Source organism: Stereum hirsutum, assembly GCF_000264905.1.
Source record: "Stereum hirsutum FP-91666 SS1 unplaced genomic scaffold STEHIscaffold_1, whole genome shotgun sequence".
NCBI lineage: Eukaryota > Fungi > Basidiomycota > Agaricomycetes > Russulales > Stereaceae > Stereum > Stereum hirsutum.
In genome coordinates this window covers 3,184,983-3,197,432 of record NW_006763131.1, presented here as the reverse complement: position 1 = coordinate 3,197,432, position 12,450 = coordinate 3,184,983, and the positions used below count along the sequence as shown (strand labels likewise).

The 12,450-nt window shown below is 50.9% G+C and overlaps 3 protein-coding genes across 3 annotated transcripts; all 3 read left to right on the top strand.

Moving 5' to 3' along the window:
• Positions 1–108: 108 nt before the first annotated feature.
• STEHIDRAFT_71803 (RWD-domain-containing protein) lies at positions 109–2,327 on the top strand. The gene is made up of 8 exons (XM_007298131.1): positions 109–263; positions 318–748; positions 807–1,156; positions 1,218–1,326; positions 1,390–1,428; positions 1,493–1,700; positions 1,781–1,813; positions 1,897–2,327. The coding sequence occupies exons 1-8, from the start codon at positions 192–194 to the stop codon at positions 2,077–2,079; spliced, it is 1,425 nt and encodes a 474-aa protein (XP_007298193.1). The 5' UTR covers positions 109–191; the 3' UTR covers positions 2,080–2,327.
• Positions 2,328–5,188: 2,861 nt separating this feature from the next.
• STEHIDRAFT_152070 (uncharacterized protein) lies at positions 5,189–6,158 on the top strand (the record flags this gene model as incomplete). The annotated part of the gene is made up of 3 exons (XM_007298999.1): positions 5,189–5,260; positions 5,470–5,738; positions 5,792–6,158. The coding sequence occupies 3 exons, from the start codon at positions 5,189–5,191 to the stop codon at positions 6,156–6,158; spliced, it is 708 nt and encodes a 235-aa protein (XP_007299061.1).
• Positions 6,159–7,388: 1,230 nt separating this feature from the next.
• Positions 7,389–12,042, top strand: STEHIDRAFT_164984 (uncharacterized protein; the record flags this gene model as incomplete). The annotated part of the gene is made up of 9 exons (XM_007298998.1): positions 7,389–7,706; positions 7,893–8,189; positions 8,288–8,572; positions 8,645–8,854; positions 8,984–9,208; positions 9,313–9,771; positions 9,847–10,047; positions 10,119–10,497; positions 10,575–12,042. The coding sequence occupies 9 exons, from the start codon at positions 7,389–7,391 to the stop codon at positions 11,408–11,410; spliced, it is 3,210 nt and encodes a 1,069-aa protein (XP_007299060.1). The 3' UTR covers positions 11,411–12,042.
• Positions 12,043–12,450: the final 408 nt, after the last annotated feature.

The window sequence follows — 12,450 nt, the reverse complement described above, 5'->3', positions numbered from 1 at the left end:
TGCAATTGATATAAACCCTAACCTCGGATTGGGGGCAGAGAACGCTAGCGATTGGTAGTTCGGGATCTATGCGATCGGGGGAGAAAGTTGAGTGGAGTCAAATGCTCCGTCAGACAGTGGCCCCGGTGTGGGTCGTGTAGGCCTGCCTTCGCCCTCTGTTTATTTCATTTTATTCTTTCTACTTTTACTTCATGACAGACGCAAACGACGAGGATAAACAGACATGTGCTAGCCTTCAGTTGGAAGAATGGGAGGTCTTAGAGGTGCGTCCAACTATCGAGCATCGACGAAAGGACTGGCTCATGAGGAATATGCAGTCGATCTACCCGGACTGCGTTTCGAGCGATCCTTCAAAGGGCGTAAAGTCCCTGGAAATACCCATAGAATTTGGTGAAGAACAGACGGTGATAGTTGTTGACGATGAAACCATGGGATCGACCTCATTAACGGAGGATCATCAAACCGCACGCTCAGAGCCACAGGCACTCTCCCTCTCATCATTACCTCCAGTCCTCTTGCAGTTCATTCTTCCGGAGACATACCCAATGTCTTCACCACCAAGTATTATGTCGCTGCATGCGACAAATTCGTGGCTTGCGAGGGCGAATCAGTTGCAAAAGATGTTGGAGGAGATGTGGCAACCAGGGGAGGGCGTGCTGTATACTTGGGTGGAGTGGCTACGGAACGCAGATTTCCTTGGTACGTTAGATTTGTTGTCGGAGGATGAAACAGGACGTGAGGTTGTTAGGTGCGTCACATTGACGGAAACAATCGTGCGACAGCAGCTGCTAACGATTCGTGCATAGACTTTCTCATCCTGCGCCCCACGTCCTCGCCACTCATCTTATCAATAACGATGTCCGGTCCAAATCCTCACAATTCGCTCAAACATCCTATACGTGCTCCATCTGTATATCGTCGCTCAAGGGTGCTCGATGCTTACAGCTAGACTGCGGCCATGTCTTCTGCCGGTCCTGCCTCGATGATTTCTGGTCGATGTGCATCACGGAGGGTGATGTGGGAAGAGTTGGGTGTCCGTCGCCGGATTGTGTGAAAGAAAGCCGTGAAGTAGGGGAGGAAGAGCTGAGGAGGGCAGTCACTGAGGACAAGATAGTGAGATGGAAGTGGTTGAGGCGGAAGAGGTCGCTTGAGCGAGGTACGAGTACAAGCCATCTTGTTATAAGTACACCGTTGACTCACCAGTTTCTCCATGATAGACCCATCCGTAATTCATTGTCCGATGTCGGTCTGCCAGGAGCCCGTGCCGAAGACGGAAGCAATGGGGTCAGAGGGTTCTGGTTGGGATAGGCTCAGGACATGTCAATCGTATGTGTTTCAATCAATTACAACGCGACCTCTGCACATAATAATGGTCGCGTATACTTTCAGATGCGGATACTCGTTTTGTTCATTCTGTAGACGAACCTGGTGAGTTTTTGCACCACTGAATGTGGAATCTCCCGATATATGATCCTAATTCCGACTTATCCAGGCATGGCCCAATCTCTGACTGTCCAATGCCAGTATTCGAGCAATTCGTACAAGAATACATGTCGCTCCCCGAAGAGTCACCATCACGACGAGCGCTAGAACAGCGGTACGGAAAGGCAAATATCGCTCGTCTTGTCTTGAAATATGAAGAGGAGAAAGCAAATAGAGAGTGGCTAGCGAAAAGCACTATGTCGTGCCCGAGTTGTCAAGTGGGTATTATTCGTTGTGCCTTGAATTGGTCGTCAAATTCCGACAGCGATGATGCTGATGGGTGTTCTTCCGTTTCCAGATCCATGTAGAGAAGAGTCATGGGTGTAATCATGTGAGTGCTAAATATCAACAATTCCATCCTGGCCCACTCCGTTGAGCACATTTGTACCGATCTCATTTTCTGCTTCTTCAAAGATGACCTGCGCAAAGTGTCGCCAACACTTCTGCTACCGATGTGGCGACAAACTAAACGGAAACAATCCCTACCTACACTTCTCGACCCTGGGGACGAGGTGTTACTCGAAGCTCTTCGACTACGAGAGCGTCGAGGACGGATGGCAGCCGGTGGAAGGATTCGATGCTGTGTTCGATGAGTAGGCATGATGGATCCATTTCGTGGCACCTTGGGAGTGAAGGATCGGGTGATGCGCGAGGATCTCATGGATTCCATTCTTCCGTGTCATACACTAGGGTTCGAGGTTGCACGCTCTCATCTTTCGTGGTATGTTTACCGTTCAAATGTTTCCACCTCTGCACAGCACAGATCACATTAGGCTGCAGTGTGTGGCTGCTGGGTGTAACAGTAACGATCCCAATATCATCATTTTCCGTATGTTAACGGGAAATTTTGACTATGCAGTATTGCACTTACAGACCGCTCCTGCACTGCCCTCTTGATGCAGTACAACACGACCGTCTGTAGGCGCACGAGATGTGCACCTACTCTTCACGTTGCTTAGCCTTTCGCTTGTCCTTGACGAATGATGACTCGAGAGGACAGTGAGAAGGGTATATATGCCCATCTGTGTTACCCATCAATTCATGTCAAATCTGTGATTGCTCTCTTCTCAAGCTAATAGAGGTCCATTCCTCTCGAGTGTTTTATCCCATCATTTGCCCCTCATGGATAGTACATTCCTAGACAAAGAAAGGAGAAATGCTGATCTTCAGGTAGAAGAATGGGAGGTTATGGAGGTGCGTGTCATTTGTATTGTAGTCGAGTCAAAAGGACAAAAGGACGAGGAAGCTAACGGAGACAAAACTCTGACCTTCAGGCTATTTACCCAGATTGTGTTTCTAGCGATCTTTCAAAAGGCATCAAATCCCTAGAAATTCCCGTAGAATTTGGTGAGGCACGGACAGTGCACATCGTCGACGACGGAATGAATATGACGTCCATAGACACCGACAATTCCGAGTCTGAGTCGACTCGGTTGCTGTCCCTTTCGTCTCTCCCTCCGGTTCTCCTGCAGTTCATATTACAGGATACATATCCGTTAACTACGCCCCCGAGCATCGTCTCGTTACGTGCGACGAATTCGTGGCTGACCCCTCGGAAGGTCAATCAAGTAAAGGAGATGCTGGTGGAGATGTGGCAACCCGGTGAGGGGGTGCTCTATACGTGGGTTGAGTGGATTCGGAGTGCGGAACTCCTTGGCGCGTTGGATTTGTTGTCGGAGGGTCAGGCGGGAAGCAATGTTGTCAGGTGCATCTGATTTACTTCAACAATCATGCGACGACAGCTGCTAACCTTCCGTACCACCGTATAGACTTCCTCATTCTGCGCCCCACCTCCTCGCCACACATCTTACCAACTACGATGCCCGGTCCAAATCCTCACAATTCGCTCAAACATCCTACACATGCGCTATCTGTATATCTACATTCAAAGGCGCTCGATGTTTACAACTAGACTGTGGCCATGTCTTCTGTCGGTCTTGCCTTGATGATTTCTGGTCGATGTGTATCACGGAGGGTGATGTAGGAAGAGTCGGGTGTCCATCGCCAGAGTGTGTGACAGAAAAGCGTGAAGCGGGTGAAGAGGAAGTGAGGAGAGCTGTTGCTGAGGAGAAGGTTGTGAGATGGAAGTGGTTGAAACGGAAGAGGGCGATTGAGCAAGGTATACCTAAAGTGCTCTCCATGGAGTTTTTATGAGGGCACCGTTGACTAACCGGCTTCTGTGTAGACCCAACCGTGATCTATTGTCCATTGTTAGCTTGCCAGGAGCCCGTACCGGAGACAGCCGAAATGGTGCCAGACGGTTCCGGATGGGACAGACTGAGGACCTGTCAATCGTGCGTGTTTCAAGTAAACACAACGCTAATCCTCGACATGCTAACGTTAGATAATTTTTGAGATGCGGATATTCGTTTTGTTCTTTCTGCAAACGGACTTGGTAAGTTTCTGCTGAATTTCTTTTCTTCGACGTCGCCTTCATATGCACAACTCCTCCGAACGTGAAACTCTCGCCGAAACGCAATGTTCATGATCCTGATACACACTCTCCCCAACCAGGCATGGTCCAATCTCTCAATGCCCAACGCTAGCATTTGAGAAATTCGTAGAGGAATACATTTCGCTCCTGGAAGACTCGCCATCACGTCTGGCGCTTGAACAGCGGCACGGAAAAGCAACCCTCGAACGGCTTGTCAAGAAGTGCGAAGAAGATAAATCGAACAGGTTGTGGATCGAAGGTCGCACCACGACTTGTCCAAATTGTCAGGTCTGTCAATTTCTTTATCTTTCATGGTTAAATCAATATTGTTGGAAAGGGAGGGAACTGATGGAGGTGCTGATCTCGTTGGCTCCAGGTCCATGTTGAGAAGAGCTATGGATGTAACCATGTAAGTACAGGACATCCCGAAATATTCCCTCCTCGTTCCACAATCTACACTTACATCGACCTCGCTTCCCTTTCTCCAAGATGACCTGCTCAAGATGCCACGAAAACTTTTGTTACCGATGCGGCGAGAGATTAGACCGGATTACCCCTTACGACCACTTCTCCAACCCGAACAACAGGTGCCACTCGAAGCTGTTCGACTATGATGACGTCGAGGACGCCCAACAGCCTGTGGATGGCCACGACGCTGCGGTCGAATAGGATGAGGCGTGGGACATGAGGGCATGGTACAGTACTGTAGGTGTGTACACACTCAATGTAAGCCGCAGCGTAAGGCTTCTGGGTATACCAGTCGAAATGTATTATTTTCTACGACAGAGCCGCTTTGCACCGCCCTTTAGAGCAGCACGGCCATCTTTGTTGGCGTGCGAAATGTGCACCTTCTCTTTATATCGCTTAAGCCCCCCGCTTAGTATTTTTGACGAACGATGACTCGAGACGAAAGCGCGGGTACATAAACCTGTCCATAAGCCTCGTTCAGAGTTGGAGGCGAAAGAGTGTTTAAACACTCCTTCGACGGTCGTTGAACGTATCCGAGTCTTGGCGGTCGAAACACTCTTTCGTGAGCCAATCAAAAGAGATGCCGAATGAAAGCACTCTCTCGGCCATCAGAGTATTTCGACGCCAAGAATCGAGAACCCGTTCAACGACTGTTGAAAGAGTGTTTAAACACTCTTTGCTCATGTCTCGAAACCGAACTCTGAACGAGGCTATAGTTGTCCATATGTTCCGGACCTAGAAATTTGTTCTCTTCTGCTGGTGATTTTTCTTTTCCCTAGTGCTTCATTTCGTCATTTTGCCCCTATGGACAGTGTACCAGACGAGGAGGAACAGACATGCGCTAGCCTTCAGTCGGAGGAATGGGAGGTCCTGGAGGTATGTTTGTACTTCATGAGGACCATGTCTGAATCATAGCGATGAGAAGTCTTACGAGAAGGGACCTCCTTGTAGTCGATTTACCCAGACTGTGTCTCCAGCGATTCTTCAAATAGGATAAAAACCCTGTAAATCCCCGTAGAACTCGGTCAAGAACGGACGGTATACATCATTCAAGACGGTTCTGCTAATATGGCGCCCACCGGCAGTACCGTGTGCTTGTCGACTCGGACACTGACCCTCTCGTCCCTCTCGCCTATTCAGCTGCAGTTTATGTTGCCGGAAACGTATCCGCTGACCACGCCCCAAATTCGTGGCTTACGCTTCGCAGGATAAATCAGCTAAAGGAGATGTTGACGGGGATGTGGCAGACCGGTGAATGGGTGCTTTATACCTGGGTAGAGTGGATTCGCAGTGCGGAGTTCTTGAGAGAGTTGGGGACCATGTCTGTGGATGAGCCGGGGAGTGGGATTCTCAGGTGCGTATACGTTACTCGGGACTGCGCATAATTCTGAAAAGGTGTCCGTATAGCCTCGCCCATCCAGCGCCACACCTACTCGCCACCCACCTCACGACCCACTCACGCCTCTCGAAATCCTCCCAATTCGCACTCACGACGTACACCTGCTCCATATGCATCTCTGAATCCAAAGGCTCTCGGTGTGTACAACTCGACAAATGTGGACATGTGTTCTGTCGGGATTGTCTTCATGAATATTGGACGATGTGTATTCTGGAGGGGGATGTGGGGAAGGTTATCTGTCCTGATCCAGAGTGTGTTAAGGAGAGGGGTAAGAAGAGTGGAGAGTATGTAGAGGTGGAGGAGGAGGAGGTTAGGAGAGTGGTGGGAAACGAGAGGGCGGTGGGGAGGTGGAAGTTGTTGAGGAGGAAAAGATAAATTGAGAAAGGTATGTGTTTGGCCTGTTGATAATACCACCATCGGTGCTCATCCTCAATGGAATGTTGATTTCTCCCTTTATGCGTTGTAGACCCGTCCATAATTCATTGCCCGATTTGTCAAGAGCCGGTGTCAAAGCCCGGAGCAGAAGACACAGAGGAGTCTAGAGGGGACAGGCTGAGGATATGTCAATCGTGAGTCTTTCCCCTGCTCTCAGGATATTGATATTCCGCAAGCATATTGATGGCGAATGCCTCCTATAGGTGTCGATTCCCGTTCTGCTCGTTCTGCAAACATGCTTGGTGAGTTCGTGGCTATAACTGACCAGGTTTTGAGACCTCCGCAACACTTAGCTGACCGATCGCCATCCTACTGTTAGGCATGGCCCTGTATCTGAATGTCCGATGCCAGCCTCAGTGGCCTTTGTGAAAGAATACCTAGCGCTCCCAGAGCGCTCTCACGCACGGCTCGCGATGGAGAAGGAACGGGGAAAAGCGAATCTGGAGCATTTTATCCTGAGATACAAAGAGCAGGCGTTCCTGGGGGAGCAGGCCACAGGGAACTGGCTCGGAAAGAACACGGTTCCGTGCCCTAGCTGTATGGTGGGTATCCTTGTTTTTGAGATCGTTCATCCGGCCCCCGATCGCGAGAGGAATGACGCTGATGGAGGAGAGGGGCACTGCGCTCCCGCCTGTCATTTTCTTTCAGGTCTTGGTTGAAAAGAGTTACGGATGCAATCATGTAAGTGGCAGCCTCGTCCAGGATCCGGAGCAGGGATATGACTGACCTTACCTTGCCTTGCCTTGTCAACATGAAGATGATTTGTACAAGGTGTCAAGAAGATTTGTGCTACCGATGTGGGCATAGACTGGACAAGAACAATACGCTAGAGCACTTTCGAGTGAGAACCAAGGATATAGGTTGCTTCGATGCGTTGTACGACTATGACGATTAGGGAGAACTGCTATGCATAGTGTAGAGCACGAATGTTAGGGGACGATTGAAAGTCCGCCGGAAGCAGGCGCCGTGGTCGAGGCGCGGGAGGAATATATAATTTAGAATTGAGCCGGAAGTCGAGCGTTGTCCATCGCAGCCCGTCGACCGAATACCACTTGCGTTCCGCCATACCCCCCTTCGTTCTGTCCCATACCATACCCCTTCAGCACACTTCTACTGCCCCACACCGCCAGCACCGACGCCGGCGTTGACGACGACGACCCCGACGACGACATGGACATCTATTCCACCGCCTTCACCTACCCCCGCCGCAACCGCACCTCGCCCAGCCAGAACCACTCGGACGCCTATCCATCCGCTCCTTTCCCCACTTCCTCAAACTCAACCTCCAACAACAGCCCTAGCTCGACCACAAATGGACACACGAACAACGCCAGCGACGCACAGCTCCTCGCGCCTTCACAAGCCGACGCCGAAGCAGTCCAGAAGCTCGCGATGATGACCATGGCCACTCAGGCCTGCCATGTCTCTTATGCTTCTGCCGACCAGGCTACTGCCTGGAATTTTCTCGTTTCGGGGACGTATCAGCAGGTGCTCTTCGCGCGAGGAATGATTCTCAAAGAATGTCCCATACAGGCGAGTTAACACCTCTACGCAGTCAGATTTAGACTTGTACGCTTGGAAGCTCCTGACCCATTTGCATTCGTTTCTTCACACCCATCTTCCTGCGCTCTCACCCCGTGCAACAATAACTTACGCATACCACCCTTTGTACAGAACCGCGCCTCCATCAAAGTGACGCGCTCCGAAGTTCTTGACTTCCCCTCCTCGAAACCCGCACTGAAGCCGGAGGTTCGTCGCCGACTAGACGACATTGCCTCTCAAACACTCGCACACATTGCCGTCGTCAACTCTCCATTCTCGCTCTCCACACGAACGCCGCCGGACGGCATAAGCAGTAGCGCCGGATGGTCTGGCTTGGAGACGGAGCGCGTATGCGAGCTTGTCATCACCGGACCGGGAGACTCGGTAGACATTGCGAGGGTGAGGTTGTTGGTGATGCTCGATGAACTGGTGCGTTGCAATTTAGCTTTTGAAACACATGTTGCCACCTCTGCCCCGTTTTTGCCTGTTCCGCTTTTTAATGGTTCTTGTTCCGCGCGTCAATGCAGAATGGCCTGCATGCCGAAGTGTGCGAGATCGACCAAAAGCTTCAGGCTATTGTCGCGGGCCGGAAACGACATATGCTACAGTCAATCCAAGAGGAGACTGCGACAAACATATACTACCCTTCCCCATTGCACGGCTTTGTCGGTCCTGACGTGGCGAATATGTCTGCGGTTCCTTCAACGCCTGGTAGCCCACCTCGATTGAACAAGAATGCTATTCGGATCACTGGAGAGTTCTTTGGCGTTCAGAGGGCGCGGGACATGTTGCTCCAGGTTGCACTGACAAAGGTGCGCCTTCACCAATTCTTCCCTTGTAACTGCTTTCTCATGAGTTCATGACGCGTCACACTGTATCGACAGAGCAAGGGCGTCATCTCTCGAGACACTGCGATTCTACCACGCAAGCTGGATTGGATGGTCACAAACCGAGCTGACGATCTCAAAGCCGTCATGCACGACAATGCGACGTTCATTCATTTCCCTCCCATCGGTAGCTCAACCAGTATGATTACCGTCTATGGCGATCACAGAGTCAATATTCAACGCACCATACGATCGGTTATGCAACTTGTGGGTAACGTCTTTCCTTCTATTCGCATCGTCTGCGCAACGCCCCTATCCTCTCTTTGCCCTGCCCCCTCCCACCATTGAGCTCAATCTAAATGATTAACCCTCCTCCCATCTAACCACCGTGTTCAGGCATGTCAATTCTACATCGCCTCATTTTGGCTACTTCCAACGCAATTCAATGTCCTATTACCGCCCCCGAGCCTTAACACCACGCAAGTCACGAACATCATCAAGCAAGTTTCTGCTGCGACAGGCGCGGAGGTCGTTTTCAAGAGCATGTGTTTCGAGATGCATGGGCTTGAGCACGAAGTCCGCAACGCAGTCAACATGATCTTGGACCTCGACATCGTCAAGGTAATCTTCCTTCCGTATCCTTACATATTTCCTTCCACACCTTCGTTCGCATCAAGCGCTTACGACTGCCCCGCCATGCGTGCCATGTCTATCTTTGTCCACAGGCCTTCCATCACGAGATACGCTTCCAGATCGAGCTCGCGAACGAACACCGCGAGTTTATTAGCGGGAAGAAGAACGGAAAAATTAACAAGATCATGCAAACGACGAATGCGAAGATTAAATTCGAAACCTTCAACGACCACAACTTCTTGATTGACATTGCCGGTAATGACGCTTCCGTCCTCCAGGGGCTCACCCTCCTCCAAGAAGAACTTCCCGCGGAGATCTCGTTCCACGTGCCGGAATCGTATCACAAGCGGATTATTGGCGTGGGTGGGAGGAGCATCCAGAGGATCATGAAGAAGTATGGGGTGTATGTCAAGTTCAGCAATGCGGAGGAGTTCGCGCAGTTGGGTGGATATAATGACAATGAGGACAACGTGGTGGCGAGGACGCCTGCGAAGAATGCTATCAATTTGGATAATTTGAAGCAGTCGGTGATGGAGCTCGTTAATCCCAAGGTGCGTTTTCTTGTCTTTTGTGGAGTTCAATCATGCTTCTTGCTGTTTGCGCTTTGTTGCTGATGCGTTGTCCAGGACAAGGATTATATGAGCGAGGCTGTGGCGGTCCCGAGGAAGTACCATAGGACATTACTCGGCGAGAAGTGCATCTTCATCCACGACATTGAAAACAAGACGAATTCTCGCGTCCGATTCCCAGACAAGGAGAACGCCTCGGACTGCATCACCATCTTCGGCCCAGAATCTCAAATCCAAATCGCCGCCACAATGCTCTTAGTACGCTCGCCACCTACCCTACTAGCCTTCCCTACCGCCATACCTTTGACTGACCCGGATTGATACTCTAGGAGCACGTCCCCTTCGAAGCCGACATGGCCGTCCCCCCTCAACCCGATCTTCCCCGTATCTGCAGTTCCCCCGAATTCAACTCTTTCGTCGAACAGATCAAACGAGACCTCCAAGTCGTCATCTCACCGAACCTCAAATCCCTCGGTGCCTCTGGCGGTGCGGAAACACCATCAGATTGCTCGTTCAAGTTCCGGTGTCAGAGGAGCAACAGCGATTTTCTCGTCACGGCGAGGGAGATGCTTGAGCAGTTCTTGCTGAATCATAATATTCATGTGTATCCGTCGCCAACGTCTCATACACATAAGAGGGGCGACTCGTTCGCGGAGGCGTTCCCGCATTTCGATAGCAAGGTGTTGTCGACGATGCCCAGGACACGTGGTATGTTTACATCTCCATTTCAACTTTCTCCCTGCGCTCTGCAGAACGTGACGCTAATGACGGAATGTCACACACAGGCTCCGCCGACCTCTCAAGACCGGAACCCATGATCGACCGACGACTGAGGCTCGCCAGTTCGTCTCCCGACGTTAAAGCTCTCTTCAATAACTCACCTCAGTACATCTACCACCTCGACGAAGCTCAAGAGTCCCTTGACAGCCAACCAAACTACCCACCCATCCAACCCCAAGTGAACGATTACTGGAACCCTCAAGGCCAACCGCCCATGATTCGACACGGTCGTTTCCTCTCCATGTCGCATGTCAACGACGAAATGTCTCCCGCGTCTGGTGTCCCACCTCACGCGAGATTCGGACTTTCGCCTGACGACATTCCGGGTAGTTTCCATCGTGGTTCGGATTCGTTGCTCGAGGCGAAGCTGAAGGACCAGATGTCGAAACCGAATCGGAGTCTGACGAACAGGGCTCAGTCTCTCGATCTCACACTCTCGTTGCAGAGGATCACAGAGTCTGGGGCGAGGTACGGACCCGGTGGCCCGCCAGATTCACCGACCAACTCTTTAGGCGAGACGGCGCACAGCTCTAGCCCGACGTCTGCCACGGGGCCTTCGTTCCCCTCCGTCTATGGTCCTCCTTCTGGATCCGGAGGGCTCCACCATAACAATCATCATCACGGACACAGTCACAGTATAAGCCACAGCCATACGCATCCACACGGAAGGGGGCTTAGTCCGGGTGACATGAACGGAGGGGGCGTGGGTGTTGTTGGCGGTGGGCCGGGGATGAGGAGTCATGGTGGCACGCCGCAAGGTTTCAGGAGGAGCAGGTTGTTGGAGGATGAGACGGTGGATGACGACGATGTGTCGAGGGTGATGTCGAATTTGGGCTTGTGAGTCCTTGCTAGAGAGTTTGATGGGTGAAGTGCCTACTGTAGTCGTCTCTTCCACTCTTTCATCCCTTCGTCGTCGGTGAGGTCGAGTGTTGTTGTGCAAGTAGTTTATTCACGTGCTTGCTCGCTGGTTCGCGCTTCGAGGTTGGACGTGCGCATCTTTTTCGCCTTTCTTCTTTCTCGCGACGCCATACCTTACGTTCGAGGCAAGCATTCCTAAAAGTCCGCTTACACTTCTTCTTTTCCATATCGTGTTCTCTGCGCCTTTCGACTTCTACTCTCGAAGCCGTTTATCTGTCTGTCCGTCTGGTCTGGTCTGTACATAGCCCGGGAAGGGGCACGCGGACTTCCTCAGCCTATTCCATTGATTCAACCCAATTTTGCCTATCACCAATTAGCTTTGTTCATAACCATCTTCGTCTTCATTTCTGCACTTCCTTATGGGTCATCGCCTTGTATGTCTCTCCCTTCAATTCACCGTTCGATCTGTCCGCATCGTCACCATATTGTCGGCCGCTGCGCTTTCTTCGACTTGAACCTCATCTTATTCCACTTCAGTTACCTTCGTTTTTCTTTCCCTTCCATCGAACCATAGTCGTCGTCGTCGTCATATACAGTGTTCAATGTTCAATGTCCATATCTCCTCGTGTCTGTGCTACACTCACCCGTACCGTACCGTATCATACTTGCATTATATCACAATTGTCGTCTGCTGTCACTTCGACCTCGGTCTCTTGCCTACCTGCTTAAATGAGTCACCTGCTCACCCTCGGTGCTCAGTACTTCAGTGTTTGATTGAGTCTGTAATGGCTGGTCGCTTAGTTGGTCAATGTATCCGTTCTCGACTTTTCTTAGATCGCACTCTGTCTCACTTTTGCCTTTCACGCTTCTATTATCACTCTCTGTAAGTGTATTTGCCGCTCCTGAAGTGCTCTCTGAATCTTCGCCGTTTTCTGTAAGCTTCAAACGATTCACAGGGCATGTCATTTCTTGTACTGTTGAAGTGGACTTGCCCCCTTCAAGTCCATGATTTCTATCCCGGTC

What these genes read in the sequence shown, in the direction of transcription:
- STEHIDRAFT_71803 (XM_007298131.1), top strand. Translation starts at nt 192, where the DNA reads ATGACAGACGCAAACGACGAGGATAAACAGACATGTGCTAGCCTTCAG. An exon ending in AAGAATGGGAGGTCTTAGAG is followed by an intron (nt 264 to 317) that starts GTGCGTCCAACT and finishes AGGAATATGCAG; the next exon opens with TCGATCTACCCGGACTGCGT. An exon ending in TCATTCTGTAGACGAACCTG is followed by an intron (nt 1,429 to 1,492) that starts GTGAGTTTTTGC and finishes CGACTTATCCAG; the next exon opens with GCATGGCCCAATCTCTGACT.